The 19,670-nt window shown below is 42.7% G+C and overlaps 2 protein-coding genes across 2 annotated transcripts in view; both read right to left on the reverse strand.

The window, feature by feature from the left end:
- Positions 1-869: 869 nt before the first annotated feature.
- Positions 870-5,680, reverse strand: nfil3 (nuclear factor, interleukin 3 regulated). Its single transcript, XM_056235839.1, has 2 exons — positions 5,516-5,680; positions 870-2,637 (listed from the first exon to the last, which is right to left on the reverse strand). Exon 2 carries the CDS (start codon positions 2,511-2,513, stop codon positions 1,134-1,136), a length of 1,380 nt encoding a protein of 459 aa, XP_056091814.1. The 5' UTR covers positions 2,514-2,637; positions 5,516-5,680; the 3' UTR covers positions 870-1,133.
- A 2,838-nt stretch (positions 5,681-8,518) lies between these two features.
- ror2 (receptor tyrosine kinase-like orphan receptor 2) overlaps positions 8,519-19,670 on the reverse strand; it is a 94,707-nt gene continuing 83,555 nt past the window's right edge. Inside the window, exons 5-9 of the mRNA XM_056235858.1 lie at positions 13,487-13,608; positions 12,601-12,903; positions 11,888-12,145; positions 11,587-11,792; positions 8,519-10,755 (exon numbers count right to left, since the gene is read on the reverse strand). Coding sequence (XP_056091833.1) covers positions 9,340-10,755; positions 11,587-11,792; positions 11,888-12,145; positions 12,601-12,903; positions 13,487-13,608 — 2,305 coding nt within the window. The 3' untranslated portion in view covers positions 8,519-9,339. The remainder of the gene's footprint in view (positions 10,756-11,586; positions 11,793-11,887; positions 12,146-12,600; positions 12,904-13,486; positions 13,609-19,670) is intronic.

A 19,670-nucleotide genomic window follows, 5' to 3' on the forward strand; every position in this document is an offset into this window, starting at 1 on the left:
AAGCTCGGCTACTTACAAATGAGGAACATCTAAGCAATTTGGCGATTACGCAAAGCAGAGGTTTTCAATAGCCTACTGTATTAGATGCCAGTGCACGGACCGCCCAAATATGACCTATTCTACCTTTGTTAATCATTTGTGCAGGCAATGGAAATGAATGGATTTCGTCATTTTAAATACTTTTTTGTTTACATTTGTAGAAGAACCAATCAGTGTGTTGTTTCAGCATTTGATGTCCAAAATAAGTTCGGTTTCCTGTTGCAAAACCAGTTGAAAACCACAAGTATTACTGATGATTACAGTAGATACTGAGAATGGTCTGAGGCTCTGAGCCCATTAGTCTAACCTGATTATCAAATAGGAAATCTATTTTAAAAACATTTTAATATCAAAATTATTTTTATAAGCTGGAAACACTCAGGTGACACTATGAATACTGCATTGATAATACATTATTTATAAGGGTATAAGTGAATGTGTAATGCTTTAAAACCTTACTTATGTTACTTTACTTAAAGCAGTCAAAGACCACTTACAAATATTATGACCAATTTATAAAGCCTTTTGGATGTTTACGAGAAGACTTTGTATTTGTAACTTGACAGTAATTAAAAAGATAGGCATATAAGATATTGTGTAAGTCTTAATGTCAAGATATGAGGCTTATAACACATCATAATTATAGGAATTAGAATACATTATATGGTGTTTAATGTGTTACCATGACACTTATAAATGTTATAACCACAAATAAACTAAACATTCAATAGTAAATGTTCTTTTAAAGCTGCACAGACAAAGGTGTTATTCTTACCTAGGTGAGCGAGAAAGGGGAAAAGAGACAAGTATTTCAGTGCTTGCAATGCATTTATTGTAAACAAAAGAGAACATACAATATACAATACATTTCGAGAAGTTAACATTAACAGTAGCCCACAATTTTTGGCTTTTGGGCTACAAATGGAGTCATGAAGAAGACACGCCAAACAACAACAGTAAGTGCACAAAAAACACCATTCTTCTCAATGAAGTGCAGCTTTTTGACACCATAACAACCGCACAGTGCAGTAGCGAACACAGTGGAAAACAGGCGTTGTGCAAATAGAGAGATCTCCGTTTCAGAAACGTCCTTTTCACAACGAGTCAATTTCAGTAGTGCTTTTTGTGAACTCGATTACAGACCCCTTTGTGATCAGTCTTTTCAAGGAGGCCACTTCTGCCGACAGATCGGCAATGCCCTGTTTCAAGTACAAGTTCTCAGATTCGGAGTTGGCGTACGAGTCGTTTTCAAGGTCGACGATGAGTTTGTTAGGTCTGGGAGAGTCTGGACAGTGCCGGTGTTTGCAGCCGGTTGGTTCCTCCTGGTGATTATTCTGCCACTCCTTCGGCTGGTGACTCCAGTCCTGAACATTGGTCACCTGGAAGGACATCGGGCTAAGAGATGACTGGATGTACTCGGGTGTAGTGTACTGACTCATTTGGTAGCATCCACTTGCAGACATGTCAATGGGAAAGGAGGCCTTGCCAGATGATTCATAGTCGGGATCGATAGCCTCCACTTTGATCTGGATGGCCCGGGCTTTGATCCTCAACTTGTGGGGCAAAGCCGAGGCACTGGCGTCTGGCACTCTGAGGGTGGACACAATCACACTCTGTGAATCTGGCCTGGGTGGAACTGGACCCTTCGGGACCTGCTGTTCGTCCTCTCCATCCGAGGACTTGCTCACGGCCCCGTCATCGCCATCAGATGTTCGTGGCGAATTGCTGGAGGATCTGGTGATTTGCAAGAACGGAGATGGCTGGGAGAAGCTCTCGGGGAAAGGGCTGCCAAGGTAGTTCCTGTACAGTTCATAAGGACTGGCCCTGTCTTTGGCGTATCTGCCGGTTTCCAGGGGTTCTCGTTTGATGCTGTCAGGGGTTCTGGAGATATTTATAAGTGGGCTCCCTTGGGTCACTGTGCTTGAGTTGGATCTATCGGACGAGGCGCTGTGAGGTGAGTGCTTGATGACCGATATGCAGCTGCTGGTCAAGCGTGCCGGTTCCAGTTCACTCGGGTAGGAACCATTGCTGGCACTGGCTGGCATAAAGTCCTGGTAGAGCGCAGCAGTGGAGCTGGAGATGTTCTGCACCTCCTGAGCATACGCTGCTGAGCTCACTAGACCAAACCTGAGTTTAAGAGACAGAAGCTCGGACTTCAGCGACGCGTTCTCTTCCCCGAGGGCCATGAGCTTGTTCTCCAGAACCATATCGTTGAGTCTGCGCTTTTCTCGCGAGCGCTTGGCTGCTTCGTTGTTCTTGCGCCTTCTCTCCCAGTACGTGTTGTCTTTCTTCTCATCTGGTATGAACTCGCGTTTTCTGCGACAGGTGTTGGACTTGGTCTTAAAGGGCATTGTGGACAACTTGTGGTTAATCAGGTCCCGGTCTGTCCCTTGCAAAGCCACTGCCAGCACCAGGGCATCGTCTCCACCGTAGGGCTCCTTTTTAATGGCTTGCATATTACACAGGGTTGTCATCAAGACTGCTTAAGCTCATTAGTTGACTCCGGTTTTAAGTAAACATCTCATCGTAGACCACGTGCTATAGAAGTCATGTGTGTCCTCTTTGTGAAGTCAGTTCCAGAGAATCTTTTTATTGGATCTGGGGAGATAAAAAAACAGAGACACATCATCATTAATATGGTCAGGAGCGTTTCAAGCCTTTTATCAGGAACCCCACCTCATCACAAAAGTACCTTCGGACTTTGTTTGATACTGCTGTGGATATAAGGCCCTGTTTACACCTGGTGTTTAGATGCGTTTTGGTCGATCGTATCACAAGTGGACGAGGAAGACATTTCTCTTTTGTCCACTTTCAACCACTTCTGTCCTGATTTATTCGAGGGGAGGGTCAATGGGAGGGTTAATGTATGGGCTTTTCCAGATCTTTCGATCTAATGGACAATTTGGACAATGGACAATTTACATATGAACGCACCCAGAGACGACGGAGACACACACGGAGAGCATCAGCTTTCGTTTTTCATCTTCAAACCAAACTTGGGTCTCCAACCGTCAAGTCTGGCTAGCCCTCTTCCCATAATGTTTAGGCCAGTAGCCGAAAAGAAGATGATCTTTATTGGCTGCTTGAACACATTCGATCACATGAGCGTTTACATTATGAAAGAAATTCGGTCGAATGCGTTTTCGAATACCTCTGGAAGTGGACAAGTTTAAAACCTTTAGACCCCGTTTACACCTGTATTAGCGTTGTCCACTTGTGACCTGATCGACCAAACGCATCTTAATACCAGCTGTAAAGAGGGCTGTCTATACCTGCAATACAGGGTGATATCTGCACGAGCAATACATATCTGCTAATCAGATTAAGACATTTGCAAGTTTTGTTCCCTATAATGGATTGTAGGTAAATATCCACCTCATCCAGCACTCTTTTTGTTTTCTGTTTTATTAATAACCCTTAAGAAGAAGTGAGAAATTGCTGCAAATGTGAGTGATGATTTCAGATGACAGTTTCAAATGATCTGCAAACCCGTTTGACACTGATCAGATCAAAAATAATTTTTATTCTTATATTTTATGTTTTCATTCTAATTTTAGTTAAATTTTTAGTAATTTAGCTGTTTTTGTATTTGTCTAAAAACGGTGCATATAGTTTTTATGAATTATTATTTCAGTTTTAGTTTTTTTTTTTTTGGAGGCTAAATCAACTTTATTAAATGTAAATGAGAAATGTTGCCTTGGCAATGTCGGCCAAATAAGTTTATGTATTTATTTTATTTTTGTATTTATTTATTTCAAGTCACGTTTTTTATGGTTCTATTTTTTTTTTTTTTGCATTCATTCATTCATTTATTTATTTCATTTCATTTCAAGTGACAAAAGGTTTTTATGGTTTTAGTTTTAGTTAATAGCCCTTAACCAAAGTTGACTTTGAAACATGAGAAAAGTAAGAATGGGCACTGTTTCTATTTTAAAAAGGACAGGACAATAGTTTTAGCCTATACATGTTGATATTATGCAAGGCGAAACGTGCTTATTAAAATGATGCTCTGCCCCATTATGTCATCATTTTGAGGCGGATCGTGCTCAAAGTAACGCAACTCACGCTTTCAAACGTAAAGGGCTTTTGTAATGTGGCTGTGATTGAATTAAAATACGGAAACCCTTTCGAAGTAGTGCGTTCATATAGAGGCCGGTATAATATGATTATATTCATTCACAGCGTTGCAGAAGACGAATTTGAAGACCGGATCTGACCATGACCTTTACCGTGCAGATCAAACAGCTGGAGTTACATCATCTAAAGCGGGCTGTGGTCATGAACTAAAGTTTTCCGTGGTAAATAGCACTGCGGTTCATCACAACACTAAAGAGAGTTAGAGCAGGCTGAACTCAGGCTCCAGTGCAGGCGCAGATCGAGCAGGGAACAAAGGAATGCGAGCATCACACACACACACACACACACACACGTGGCTGATCACAGACTAATTCATTCATACAGAAAAATGCGGTCGAAACACCTCTCAACTCCACAAAACACGGAAAAGGACTTGTATTCTTATACTATAATGGTTTATGGCAACCAATTATTTCTCTACGTCAAACCGAGAATACATTTCGGGCGAGTGTTCTGGTTTTGGGATTCATGGAATAATAAAGAGATGGCTAAAGTTAGCTGGCGTGGAGTGACACTTAAACCGGGTTTAATATGGAACACACACCATAGGTTCCCCCTGTTGTGTTGTTCTTTGACAGGCCGTTCATGCACACTCACCCCATCCCGACAGACACACTCAGGACAGTCGCAGATCTGTGCGCGTGGAACATTAACCCGAGCGATAGCATTCGAGATATAGATTTGTACAGATTGTCAAGAAATATCAGTCGTCTCTGAGCATTAAACAACAGCTCGATTGTGATGTCGTGCCGTTGCGGTGTTTTTTTTTTTTTTTGTCAGAAGTGTCCCAGCTTCCGTTATTATGCAAGGACTGTAAGTATCAGTCACTGTATTACACAATGAACGCAAACAAGCGGAGCGACATTTAATTTATGCACGTATTATTAACATTTACTATTAAAGCGATTTTAATTTTTTAAATATTAAATCCACCAATCATCTAGTCTATGTAACATCTTGATTTTTAAACGGTAGCCTATTAAATGAACTTGCGCAACGTGTCAATGTCTTATGTGCTGACCCGAGAGCTTGATACACCCATATGAATACTGGGTCACTTGTTCCATCCCGTCTCCAAATCTCTCAAAAAGATCATAGCCTATGTGATTATGAGCGGTACAAATGCATGGGTAATTATAACGTTGAACACTAAAATTCGTCTGCATTGATATGACGTTGAGCGAAAAATAAGTATGGCGCACATATTGCAAATAAGCCACGTTAAAGTTGCTTTACTGTATTCATCTGTTACAGTCATAAACACCGGCTACCGGTTGAAACCCCTAAACGAGCCCTATCCGTTCATACTAAGCCTCACAGTAAAATAAGAAAGCAGTACCTCTAATAAGCAAGGGTCCAATTAGACGGAGGTCCGGGATAAATAATGTAGGCCTATATGAAAACATTCAAAGCTTCAGCAGCAGTCATAAAAATCCCATCTGGAAATGATAGTTGTGTTTCTCCTGCGCGTTTTCCTGGCGGAGTGATTGCTGCCTCATGGATCGGTGTTAGTAGGTCACCACTGAAGCGCATTGGCGGCGTGCTTCGACTGGCACATCGAGCGACCAATCCAAACACAGCATCTTCCGACTTCAGCCAATCACTCGCTCCTCTAGCGCACATATGCAATAACGACTCCATAACAATATGAACCGTGATATAAACCTCATGCGCTAGAGAATCATCATTTTACTAAGGGTTATTCTCACCAATCAAAAACTCACTACTGGATGCATTATAAAGCAGTCAAACTCACAAGTCATTCTGTAATTTGGGTTCAGAATGTTGCATTCTGATGTTGTTAGTGCACATCTTTAGATCTTTGTGTTTGAACTTCTGTTTTTGTGGGATAGCTCTGTATATTTCTATGGCATCATCGAAGAGTAATTATCTGGTCAAGTGTATTTACTTATTGTAGAGTTAACGAAAGTTATCATGCATGAGCATTGTAATGTTTAAAGGATGCCATAACAAATACCAGTAGAGCAGGTTTGATTTTACAACTATGCGTTCATTCATAAATCCGTAAGATCTTACCTTCATGCTGTGGAAATACAGAACAAGGGCGGGGCTACATAAGAGGAACAGCTTTAAAAAGCCTCTTCTATGAAATGCTCACAATAAAACTTTCTAAAAGCATTTTCTCCAACCGGCAACCACACTTCGAATATCCAGACATGAATCTCTGCGTGCCCAACATTATTAAACCATGTCTATAACGCATTTACTATTAGCCTGTTATTATCATAATTACTGTTGTATATAGTATAGTAGGACTAGTATTATTATAATTGTAAATCTTGATATAGAAATAAATAACCCCTAGTTATATAGCAATTATTCTAATTATTATGTCTATTTAATTACGTGTATGCAGTTGTTAAGAGAAATATCTGTTTGAAAGAAATGAAGCCAGCTAGTGGTATTAAAATAAAAGTTCAGTCGAATATGGATACCGTTTAAACAGACTTACATAAAGGTGTTATGCATTATTATTACATCGTTTAAAGGACACAGCCACTCTAGAGTTCAACCAGTTCCAATTTCCATCACAGAACTCACTTACCATCGTATGCTTTTCCGCAACAAATAAAACTAGTTTGATATATTTGTTATGGCATGTCATTTTTATATAATGTATGGTTGTCTAATGGTCGATATGATATAACAGGTGTGAATGCGTTATGTAACCTAAAACTAAAGGAGTTGCACAACGTGGCGCCCGAGATGACCTACATTAAATAAGATGTGTGCGACTGCGCCATCCAGTGGAGACACACACAGCATTCAGAAAGAGTTTCACACAAAACATACACACATAAGCCTAAGAGTTTACGTTCATTATATTCATTAAAACATTTTAAATATAATTCTTTTTTTTTGTAAGTTGCAAAAGGTTTGATGTTAACAGAATAAAAAAAAAAAGTTTAGCAATGTTCAAAGCATAACAACATACCAAAGCACTCACTTGTGCAGAAACAACACCTTTTATTTAAGAGGTATTATAACTAAAGATTCACAGTGCAAGGTGAGTGATTTTCTCTTGATTTAAAAGTGACCAATCAGACAAATGCAATACAAAATATTTTTATAACAGTCAGGAACACATTTGTAATGAGGAAAATATAGCACAAACGCTTAGTTTCCATTAGGGTGAAAAGCACGTGGACGCAAACCTTGAGTTGCCAACTTTGTATCGCAGTTTGTGTGGAAGCAGAACGGACTGTTTGCTCGCTTGTTTTGGGCAGGTTCGTTCAACAGCACGTGTTTGCGCGGCTCCGATCGGTCCAGCCAGGCGCGCGCAACTCTGTGCCATTTCAGACGGCGAGCTTTTAGGATTATACCAGCGAGGCGTGCGCGACAGGTTGACCAGTGCACTCCTGTAGTCCGGCCTAGCCTCAAGCATCGTTTGAGCAGAGTCATTTCCATTCGCAAAACTTCTGTTCCTCATATAAGCCGCGCTGGTGCACGCGTTTGTCCCGTTACTGTACCTGCCCATTGGATAATAACCATCCAATAAACTGATGCGCGGCGCTTTCGTAGTATTATAGGCAGCGCTCAAATCGAAAGCCGAACTAAAATGATTCGTTTGAGGACATATGGACCCGCAGCACGCAGAAAACTGGCAATGCGGCAGACCACGCAATGGCAACGCAGTTATAGGAGTGGGTAAACCGCGCGGATGGGGCAGTCCGATGGGGAACCCGAAAGCAGCCTCCACTGGGGGGGTTTGGAGATGAACGGCTGAGAGGGCGGCCTTTAATTTGTCATTTTCCCGTTGAAGCTCGACGGCCCGAGTCTCCAGGAGATGTTCCTCCATCCTCTTGCGCTGGCGAGACCTCTTCGCTGCCTCGTTATTGCGGTTCCGTTTGAGCCAGTAATTCGTGTCTTTCTGCTCGTCAGGCGTGAACTCTCTTTTCCGTCGCGTCGCGTTGTTCGCGCGGAGGCTCGGCGTCGCGTGAAGTTGGTTGGCACCCCGTGCATTACTGATGCAAGTCAGTTCATCATGCGTGGAGCAACAAGTACCCGATGACATCTCAGCAGGGGAAAGCTGGTTCGTTATGCAAGTGTAAATTATTTGCAGTTTGTGTGCCAAAAAGTGGAGGATATATCAGTTATTATTTTGGTCCCGCCTTTCTTGGGAAGTGGCATGAGATAAAAACACCTACTTTACAGTCATTGGTTAACATGAGCCTGCACACAACTCTCACTAGTACATATCATGAGCCATATAAAATAAATGATTGTGCTGTTTTAATTACAATATCAATGCAAAATGCTTTTCCAATGTCTATAGCTTGTAGCCTTCTAGAAGTTGAGCAAAACCCCCACAAGTAATATCATTATGTATTACTTTATTGGATTCTCCACGTGCCTGGATAAACAAAATATATGGTTAATATTTGTTAATAACATCTGGGTAGAAATAAAGTTTCTGGTTGGTATGACTTTAAAGTAACACTACTGGTTAAACAAAACCTGCTTAAAAAAAAAAAACGAGACAAAGAACATTACAAACCAGTTACAAATCTTCAAGAGAGTCAATGGCATAAATTACAAATCTTTACAACAGGAATTCAATGTTTTATAAAAGCAACTTCTAAAAAAAAAAAGGACAAATGGCTTGTCTTTGCACATCTTATATAGTCCAATATCGTGATCCATGATGCACATCAATGCCCTCAACAAATCCATTTGATCCTGTGGAGCTAAAATAAGTAAAATAATCAAAGTCTTGTTCTCGATGACACTGTCAACTATGACGTGGTTACATTAATGAATGGTACCCACAAAAATTGCTGAAATGGTGTTTCAAGTTGCACAGCAACAGTAAGAACATGCATTCTTCTGAATAGCTTTGCAACAATTTGATTAAAACGCCCAAACCAACGAGATCTATTGCCGAGTCACGTCTGCTACCGAACCCAAAGCAAAGCCTCTTCTTCATAGACTGTGAAAAACTGCAGCTGAAATCTCTTATAAAAATATCTCCAACAGCATGACGTGTCCGTCCATCAGTGTCTGCTGATTAACCCATAAATAACACCACGTCCATGTGTCATTCACCGGTTTCCCTTCACTTTTTAAACCTGTACAACTGATAAAAAAGTCAAAAAATGACACCGCAGAGAATGCCTCTTCTCATCTGCTGAAACAGATCGTCTATGCTTCTGAACTGATGGCGTTGCGCTCAGTCTGCGTGCTGTCGTTGTCCCCCAGGAGCTCGGTCTCGGGAACAGAGAGGTCCTCGTTGTGCAGGCCGCTTTGAGACGCCCCGTCAGCGAAATCCTCCTCTGTGGCCTTCAGGTCTTCATTCATGAGGGCCCTCTCGGTGCCGGACCCGTTGGAGGGGGCCGTGGTGACGTAGCCGGTGCTGGTGGAGCCGCTGCCGCTGTGGTGCGACCCGGCCTTGGCCACCATCAGCTGCTGAGGGGGGGGCATCTGCACCGGGATCTGCATGGGGTAGAAGTTCTGCAGGTACGGGTACGCCGGCATCGGCTGGTAGCCATTGACTGGGATGTAGAGTTGGGGCGGCACCATTGGGCGCATCTGGCCCTTCATGGACACAAACTGGGGTTGAGGAAACGGAGACTTCTTGGGACTCACGTAGCGGGCGTTGCTGATGTTGCTGACGGGGCTTGTGCTGAGGGAGCTGGTTTGGGTGGTGTTGCTCGCTCCTGAGGTCTGAGCCGAGCTGTTGTAGTTGGACAAGCTCTCCCAGGTGCGCAATCGAGCGTGAACGTCTTTGAAACGAGGCCTTCGTGCGGGGAACTCATTCCAGCACTCTAACATGAGTGTGTAAATCCAGGCTGGACAGTCATCGGGGCAGGAGAGCACTTGTCTGTTGCGGACCATCTCAATCACGTCCTGGTTGGAATAGCCGCAGTATGGCTGAAGGCCGTAGCTAAAGATCTCCCACAACACCACGCCGTAAGCCCAGATGTCCGAATCCGTGGACAACTTCCCGTATAGTATGGCTTCCGGGGACATCCAGCGGATTGGGAAGGGATTGGCGCCCATTAGCTTGTAGTAGTCGGCGGAGTAGACCTCTCTGAACAGCCCGAGGTCCAGGATCTTGACATTGAGCTTATCACACACCAGGATGTTTCGAGCAGCCAGATCCTTGTGGACCACGTGGTGGCTGGAGAGGTACTCCATCCCGGCGGCGATCTGCGTGACGATGTGTAGGAAGTCTGCCTGCTCCAGGGTGGATTTGACCGTCTTGTCGTCGTCAGAGCTGCCGACATCGGAGTGAGGGGATCGCATGACCAGGAACTCGTGGAGGTCGCCTTGGCCTGAGTAGCTGAAGATCATGCTCATGGGCTGCTCTTTAGTGATCACTCCCAGCAGGCACACGATGTTGGGGTGTTGCAGGCGGGACCGGAGCATGGCCTCGTGCCGGAACTCTTCCCGGAGAGGGCCCTCGTCCTTGTCTTTCACCGTCTTTATAGCCACCACCTGAGTCTGTTCACCTGGAGCTGTGCCGTAGAGGTGACCTTTGTAGACCTTTCCGAAACGGTCCTCTCCGAGCTCTTCCATGAACCGGACCGCAGAAAGGTTGAGTTCTCGGAGCTTTGCCTAGAAGTAAAAGAAAACAAGACATTTCAAGTCTGCTTTTGCTCAACTAAAGGGGCAAAATGTCAAGATGTAATAAAATTCTGGCACATCGTTCCTCAAAGCATTCAAGTCCATTTTGACCCAGAAGAGATACAGGATTTTTGGCATGGGTTTCAATACTGCAACCAAACTTGATCAAAATACACATTACATTTTTCAAAGAGTTTTTTTTTAATGACTATAACAACTTTTTTTTATAAATCTATGGGTGTTTGTAAAATATTTGGCCCCTTTCCCATATCTCACACACTCATCTTTTGACCATTGCAGCATTAAAAAAAATTTTTTTGAAAGTGAAAGTTTATGCAAGTAAAATAAATATATTCAGTTTGAAAACATTTCAGGATGATATTGACATTTTGTTAGAAAATGAATATGTAGTTGCAGTTTTTGAGAAGAATTCATTTAAATCCATTGATTTAATACTGAATTAATTGATTTAATCCATTGAGTTTATACTGCTAATTCTCAGATTATGTTCATATAAATATCATATGATACATTCGAATACAATTTTTCATAAATATTGGGGAAAACATTTCTTGCATCACAATTTCAAAGAATGTCTCGATGTTTTAATTGATGAAAGGGTAACAAAACACAGTAACATTCAAGACGTTGTCATTTTTTGTGCATTCACTCATTAACGACCAGTTATTGATCAGATACAATATGATTTTAGTTGCAAACATGAAGTAATTACTGAATGTAAGCTTGCGTTCCGGATCGTTTGCAGATTCTGAATACATGAAGAGGGTTAAGAGGTTCAACAGCTCCATTGCTGAAGATTACCTGCTGCTTGTGCTGACTGAGCAGCGGCAGCTCCATCTCTTGGCTCGGGGAGGCCGAGAGCTGCCGGCGAGCAGGGCTGTCGACAGACTCCTTCTGTTTGTTGCGGCACATGCAGATCAAGAAGAATAAGCAGGCAATAACAAGAGGGGTGGCTATACTGGGGATCAAGATGTACAGGATCTCCTTTTTCATTTGCTCCGGAGGATCTGGGAAAGATGGAAAACAAAATGATTAATATTGCTTAAATTCGTTGAATCTTCAGCCCACCCTGAGGGTCACGAGGTCGAGGTGTTCTACTCACTGCAGGGCTGGATGTCACAGACGTCCGCTCTAACATTCGGGTCCAAAGTGAAACACCAAGGGCTCTCCATTTGCCCACCAGGGTTCCTGCAGAAGTTGTGTCCCCCCCTGAGCTCAGGGTACTCGACAGGCGTCAGGTGATGGCTGTGTGGATACTGGGCACTCCAGGGCTGGCACTGGTAGCCTGATTTCGTGACACTCACCGTGCCTTTGTAGTTGGCGCCACTTCCATTGTAACAGCTGTGATTTGGGGGTGAATCTTTAACAAGGATTGAAAATTAGCAGGTATTTTCTCTCAGAACATTGAGCAAATGTACATCAGAGTCATTGAAATAGTCAGAGTTATAGACTAATACAACCTTAAGAAATGTTGGTTACACTTTATTTTAAGGTGTCATTGTTACAGTATATTTAAGTACTGAGTAATATTAAGCAACTACAGGATGTACTTACTATAGGGTTAGGGTAGGATTAGCATTTGGTTGAGCGTGAGTTGCATTTAATTATGCCTAATTTACTGTTATTACTATGGTAAGTACATGTAACAAGGACGCTGTAAATAAAGTGTTACCGAAATTTTTGACACACCACAAGAGGGCTCTCTCGCTTTAATTGCTGCTGCTCTTTGAGGCCAGTTACATTAGATCTCATTATTGAGTTTTCCCAGGCTCTGAACCCCTTCTTGTGTTTGGGAGTGGAGTGGTGATGACCTACATTGGGGCGGCAGGCCGATGCGAAGGCAGCTGGCCGCGTCCGGAGAGCCGGGGTGGGGGAGCAGGTTACACACGGGCAGCTCCAGCTGCATGAGGATCAGAGGGTTGGAGCGTGCGATGGTGTACTCCGCGTTACACAGGTCGTTCTCCAGAGCCTCGCACTCGTCCCGGCAGAGCTGGCGCCGGCGCGGACCTCGGCTGGCCTCCTCACATAACGGGAAGACGTAATAGCAGAACGATGGGATGGCAAATTCAGAGCACTGGTCTGAGAGCTGGGTTGAGGTGCCGATCATCGTGAAGGCCGCTGGAGAACAACACAGGCATGATGAATAATCAGACGCAGAATGTATGGTAGGGCTGCATGATATATCGGATTAAAAGTGACATTGGGATGTGGCTTAGTGCGACTGTCAAATCACGCAGGCTGCTATTTAATAAAGTATGTGTATATGTATATGTGTTAGCGGTTTCAGAGTCTCAGAACGGCCTGGTTCATTTGCAGGGAATCCCGCTGGGAGCCGCATGTGTAAATGAACATACAGTGCCTCACTCTGGAGCCAGCAGCACGTGTACAGTTCTGCTCATAAGTTTACACACCCCTTGTAGAATATGCAAGACGATAATAATATATATTTTTTAAATGGGGGATCATAACATTTCAATTTTTTTAGGACTGTCCTGAATAAACAGATGTTTACATAAAATCCACAAGACAAAATAATAACAGAATTTTCACAAATTAACCAGTTTCTGGAATGATTCATTTCTTTCCAAATAGAGCTATTCAAGTCATCTAGTGAAACTTCCTGTACTTTTTCTCTTCACAATATATATCGCAGAAAAACAAAATCTGGCAAGGTCAGTTTTTAATGATGATGTTTGCTCACCAGTGATGCGGTTTTCACTTTCTCCCTGCATCTGCAGAGACTCCACGTAGATGCTCTGGTTTCCAATGAAGCGAGCGCATGCAATGCCCCGGTACGGCTGGCAGAAGCCCTTCTCATGCGGTCTAGAAGAAAAGGACAGACAGTGATGATGACCAAGATGAAAGCTTGCCTGAGTGGCACACAGCTGATATCTAGTAAGGCAACTCAACTAATAAAGCGGTGCGTTGTATAAGACGACCCACACAGGACAACTCGGGACACCACATTACACATCACAATACCATGTGATTATGACAATTTAAAGTCCCCCTGTGGTGAAAATCAAGCTTTTAAATGTTGTTTATAAGTCTATGTGGTGTTTTTAATATGCTTTAAGACAAACCACGTGTAAGTTCATAAGTCGACAGCATTGCTGAGTATTTTCTGCTTAAAACTGCAGTGAACCAAAGACAGCCTCAAAAACACGGTGTGAAATCGCTGGTGTTTCTGACGTCACACACTACCTTGTAACCAATCAGATCAACGTGTGATCGTCAACCAGTGGATCTCTGAGCTGAGGGAGTGAGTGGAGGCGGGGCTCATCTGCATATTCATAGAAACGCGCATACTAAATGAGGCAAGGGTGTCGAGTTACATTCAAGATATTTTAAGGCATAAAGAAATTATTTTCAAGGAAAAAACTTTTAAATGTCATTTTGGGGATCAAAGAAGAGTTTTAAGAGATACAATTATTGACTATGGGGGGACTTTAACACTAATTACACGGTCTATATTTGGTGTATGTCATAATTTTAACTTATTAATCATTTTTCATGGATGAGAGTAATGATATTTCCATCCAGACTGACCGATCTGCAACCCTGGCCTCGAATGTTAAACTAATATCCTGCTGACCTCGGCGAAGAGACCACAGTAATGAGCATTAAGGGACTCTCGAGTGAGCCTGTGCATCTCATGACCTCTTGTTCCAGGATCCTGAACTCTAGGTGCTCACGAAGAGCCAACGCGATACAGAAGTCCAGTCACCGTGGACTGCGGTTCGAGTGTTATGATTGGAGCACTTCTGAAGAAGGTTCAATGGTTGTTTATTAAGCTACTTTTGGGCTTTGCTGTTTCTCTCATCATAATCTGAATTTGAAGTGACCAAAAGATTTGCTGCTCAGGATATCCATCTCTGCTGTTTATGCAGTTACCAACTGGATAAAAGTGGTCTATTCTGGCAAAACGGAAATGGGTTTGGATTCTGAACTTGATGCCTAAAGGGATTTTTTTTGTCTCCACAACAGACATTTGTTTCAGTCTTACAATGAACTGACAACGCACAACAGCAATGATTTCCAGAGCTGAAATACAATCCTGGTGTAAGGCTCTGGTCCAAAACCATGTCTATACCTTCTAAGGCAGCATCCAAGCTCAAATTGAACTGGAACATGCGCAACACAAGCAGAAACTGTGCCGTTAAAACAGCTGTAGTGGAAACTAAAGGTGCACAACTCTTGCTTCATTCACCATCTTAGATTTTTTTCAAAGAGCTTGATGAAATGTGCGAAGGTTCATACAATGCTACCTAAGAATTTGGCCAACATATTAAAGCCGATAAATAATGTATTGTTTCCTTCAGCTGAGACACTTCAGATGCGCACTGTTCACCATGATGGTTTTAAATTGCTTGAAATATGATTAGAATCACTTCAAAAAGGAAAATACAGTAAAGTGCAAGGTCATTTAGGCTACATCAAATTATGAGAACATTATAATTGTGTGCTTGGGACATGGCTTTTAATGGTGAGACTTGTTTTGTAATCAGGCTCTCAAAAATTACATACAAATTTGGATTCAGATTTATCGCCCAATATATTCATTGGTTATGGGCTTTCAAATATTACGAATTATCGGCTATCGGTAGCGACCAAAATGTTCATATCGGTGCATCCCTACTGTATAGACTAGAGTGCATAGTTTTGCTTGCTTGTGAGACTCGTGCACTGCAAACAGATCCGTTACCAATCCTGAACAACAGGAAAATACATTTTCTCCAATATCTCACTAATTTTCTGGAGTTTAGTGATATGGCCTAGCCTGGATGCCAGCCGAACTTAACCCCGCCCACAACATTTGAGGATGGGAAGTTTGGTCTTGATCCGTTGTGAAGCAAGTATGCCCGAACCAAAGCTGTTCAGGCCAATCAAAGTGTCAGGGCGGGCTTTATACGATGATGGACAGATGATCAACCGTAACGTAATCATCCACGTCACCAAAGAGCGCTTGGGTTGAATTCGTTTACAACAAAGATGGCCGCCGCTGGAGAACTGAGATGTGTAGATTCAGCCATCGCGTCTGTTATAGAAGATCTAGACAGCGCATTCGTTTTTAAAAGAGGAACAGAACCGCGATCAAGGCATTTGTCGATCGGAAAGATGATTTTGCGGTCATTCCTGCGGGATTCGGTCTATCCAATTGGGTGCAGAGGCATTTTCTTTCCTGGCTTGGTTGAAACACACCCCATAATCACAGCCCAATGGAGCAGAATCAGACTCACACTCTGACTAGAATCCGAGTATGATGACGTCAGGCTAGATATGGCCAACAATTTTCTGAAAATGTCCAAACCTGGCCCAAATGCAACATGATCAGAAACAAACACACTTATGATCCCCCGGGGTTTGACATTTTAAGCTGATCCCTAGTCATTCAAAGTTTTCCGATGTTTTTAAAACTGTTATAAATCACACACTGCTGCTCTGAGAACTCCTGTGCTGAAACCTGTGAATGGATGTAGTGTGAAGCTTAGCTAAAATAACTGCTCTCTGAAGGAATTTCACACTTTTCACTTTGCTCCATCTGTGGCAGGTTGCCAGTACCCGCCATCAATGCCCCAAACTTTTGCTACGTCCAGCCTCAATATCACATATGGTTACAATTTCACCGCAGTTTGGATTAAGCAAGGAATTTTCTCTCAAGCTAATGTTTAGGGACTCGGGCCTAACAAGATTCAGATTTACTTCCTACTTTTTTTGTGTGTTGTTGAAATATTGAAAAAAAAATGCAAAGCATTAATTCCCTAATGGCTGTTCTTTGTATCCAGTTCAAAGTTTACAACAACTGGATATTAGTTTTGCTTAAAAGTTTGACGTCAAGAAGATTGAACAACATTTTTTAACTTTCTGACCCGCCTCACATATACTCAACATTTATCAGTGTGAAAAGACAATGAGGCTGTCAAGTTGTAAGCAACCAACGCAACTGGAGATTTGTGGGTCTTGTGCTCATCTGTAACCACTTATGTAGAGAAAAACAATACTCTGCCTCGATCAAATACATCTACATGTGGTCTTAATGCTCTTCTACTTGGATAATATTCTTCTTTGATGGCTCTTATTATAGATTATCCTCGCTGTCCCACAGAACAAATGCAGCCTGGGACTTTCGTTTGACCCCTAAAGGCCCCGATATACTTCAAGTGAAATCAAAGAACTGGTGTGACGTCATTTCAAAATAAATTTCTGGGAAAGTTCGCTCTGACTGGAAACACCTTCGAACTACCATTGGTTCGTGGGCGATGATGTAATAAGTAGGTGTGGCTCTGAGGCTCCGCCTTCTTTGAGATGTAAATCTTCTCTGGTTCATTTCTTCTCTGCTTTATAAAAAGAGTCGCTTTATAGTAGAAATTGAAGTTGTAATTCTGACTGAAAGAGACACTGACACTGTTTTCATCTTTAATTCAGTAAAGCTGCTGATTTAAAGTGATCTGTTGTATAAAGTGCTATATAAATAAACTTGACGTGACTGGACCACAGAGCTGGTGCAAACATCCACATCACTAAGATCAGAGGCTTTCTGAACTGCTGTTTTCTGATTATTTTGTTATTGAGAGGAAAGCATGCAGCTATATTGACATATTCATCTAAATGTGGACTGCGTTGGGATGTTCGCTAACAGTAAACTGCTGCTCAGGCATTTCAAACAACTTTTCCCCCTATAAGTGAAGAAAGGAAAATAACTTCGCTGTGAGTATATCAGGACCGTAAGAGGGAAGTTCAAAGAAACTGTGCATTGCAGGCAGGAATCATTTTTAGCTCAACAGTTGGACAAACGTAGCCTGGCATGCCAGACCTACATCAAGATGTTAGGTCTGGGAACTCATCATTGACAGGGCTCAATCTGATGGGCGGGATAAACGGTTGTCTTTCAAATTCTCTCAGCACGCAATTGGATAGCGCTACAACCAATCAGAGCAACGAAGAAGGGGACGTAGTCAGCGGAGCAAGTTGATATATTAAACTTTTACCGTATCCAGTCCATAGCTGTCAACATTGAACATTGAAAATAAGGGAGATTTCCAGGAATCCATCCCCAAAATAAGGGATTTTGTTTGTTTTTTACACGACCCACAAACTTTAAAAATAAAACACTAATCATTAAAAGTCTAAAGAGTTTATAACTAGCCTATGTGTGAGAGAGTAAGAGACAGTATGTGTGTGTGTGTGTGTGTGTGTGTGTGTGTGTGTGTGTGTGTGTGTGTGTGTGTGTGTGTGTGTGTGTGTGTGTGTGTGTGTGTGTGTGTGTGTGTGTGTGTGTGTGTGTGAGAGAGAGAGAAAGAGTCATTAAAAAAATTTTTGTCATTAAAATAATAATATCATAGAGAATGTTTAAATACTAATATCAGCTTACGAGGGAAACGGAGGCGGAGTAGTGGTGCTTCGGAGTGCTGGAGATGATTCGGAGGTCCTTTACCGATCAGAGCGCGCGCTGACACGGAGTAAATCAAGCCTTTATACTCGATGCGTCCGCACGAGTGCGGCAAAAATGACAAGTTGATCGTTTCGCCACAGCTTTTTTGTAACAGCACGCGCGGCGCCGCATCCGAGGATGAATGACTTCAAACCGAATATGTCCGAGCTTGCTCTGACCGTCGCAACTCTGCCGTCATTGTGTTAAGCCCGCCCACCAACTCTATACACGATGTGATTGGCCTGACCAGTTTTTGGTTTTTCCAGCTAAAACGTCTATGGAGAGTTGCTAGACCACACTGGCAGCGAAATGATTTTTGCTGCCGCTAGGGTGCGTCTAGATTTCTAGGCTAGGACAAACGTATTCCTGATAAAAATATTTGTTTAGAAGCGGTCGGTGCAGGAAGAGGAGTTAACACCGAGGATTAGGCTAATGCCAAGGCGTCTGCTGAAACTCACTTCACTAGTGTGTGCATCTAACCGCTGGACAGGAGCAGAGTATGTGTTGTGTTGTCTACTCGATAGAGAGAGAGAGAGAGAGAGAGAGAGAGAGAGAGAGAGAGAGCTATATATGCAGTACTGGGAACTGAAGGAAGACAAACACAGCAAACTACCTCTACCTGCACATCTTACTGAAGCTCTCATCTCAACTTAGGACCCAGTGCAAACAGGGCCAGATCCCATTTCCACCTAACATCAACGTTAACACAATAAAGGTGACATATTATGCCCCTTTTCAAGATGTTATATAAATCTATGGTGTCCGCAGAATGTGTCTGTGAAATTTCAGCTCAAAATACCCCCAGATAATTTATTATAGCTTGTCAAATTTGCCCTTTTGGGTGTGAGCAAAAACACGCCGTTTTTGTGTGTCCCTTTAAATGCAAATGAGCTGCTGCTCCGCCCCCGCTCAGAAGAGGCCGATCCTTTACACCAGCTTCGCATGCGATAACAAAACATGCGAATAATCTCACTCATCCAATAACCCGTAGCGGAGTGCAGACTTACAGAGACTCAGGAAGAGGTAACAACTTAGCGACGTATAAAGAAGTGCTCACACGAATACCACGTTAAAACCAGCCATCTGCTGGTCAACAAACATCTCGCACGAAATTCCAGATTGCGTGGATTGATTGTGCCGAACCGCGGTAAATGTGGCTGCACCTTCACAGCATTGATCTACAGTATGTCAGTTTGTGGGAATGAAGGCCGAATCCCATTAACACGAGCACTGCCCTGGAAATATCCCCACAGACATTGTACCATTTATTTAACCTGGAAAAGGAAACATGAGGACCTGCCATAAAATTTCCCCGAGCAAAGGCGGCTGCCAGCGATCTCTTCGGCTCTTAGGGAAGTTAAGTCAGATACTGGTTCATGCCAAGATACAATCCTGTGTTTTTGTTCTTTTTGGAAAAGCAGGTCCTGCTTTTATTTCCACTAATCAACCAAAG

Source organism: Rhinichthys klamathensis, unplaced genomic scaffold (assembly GCF_029890125.1).
Source record: "Rhinichthys klamathensis goyatoka isolate OS25496 unplaced genomic scaffold, OSU_Roscu_1.1 h1tg000431l_1, whole genome shotgun sequence".
In the NCBI taxonomy this organism is placed as follows: domain Eukaryota; kingdom Metazoa; phylum Chordata; class Actinopteri; order Cypriniformes; family Leuciscidae; genus Rhinichthys; species Rhinichthys klamathensis.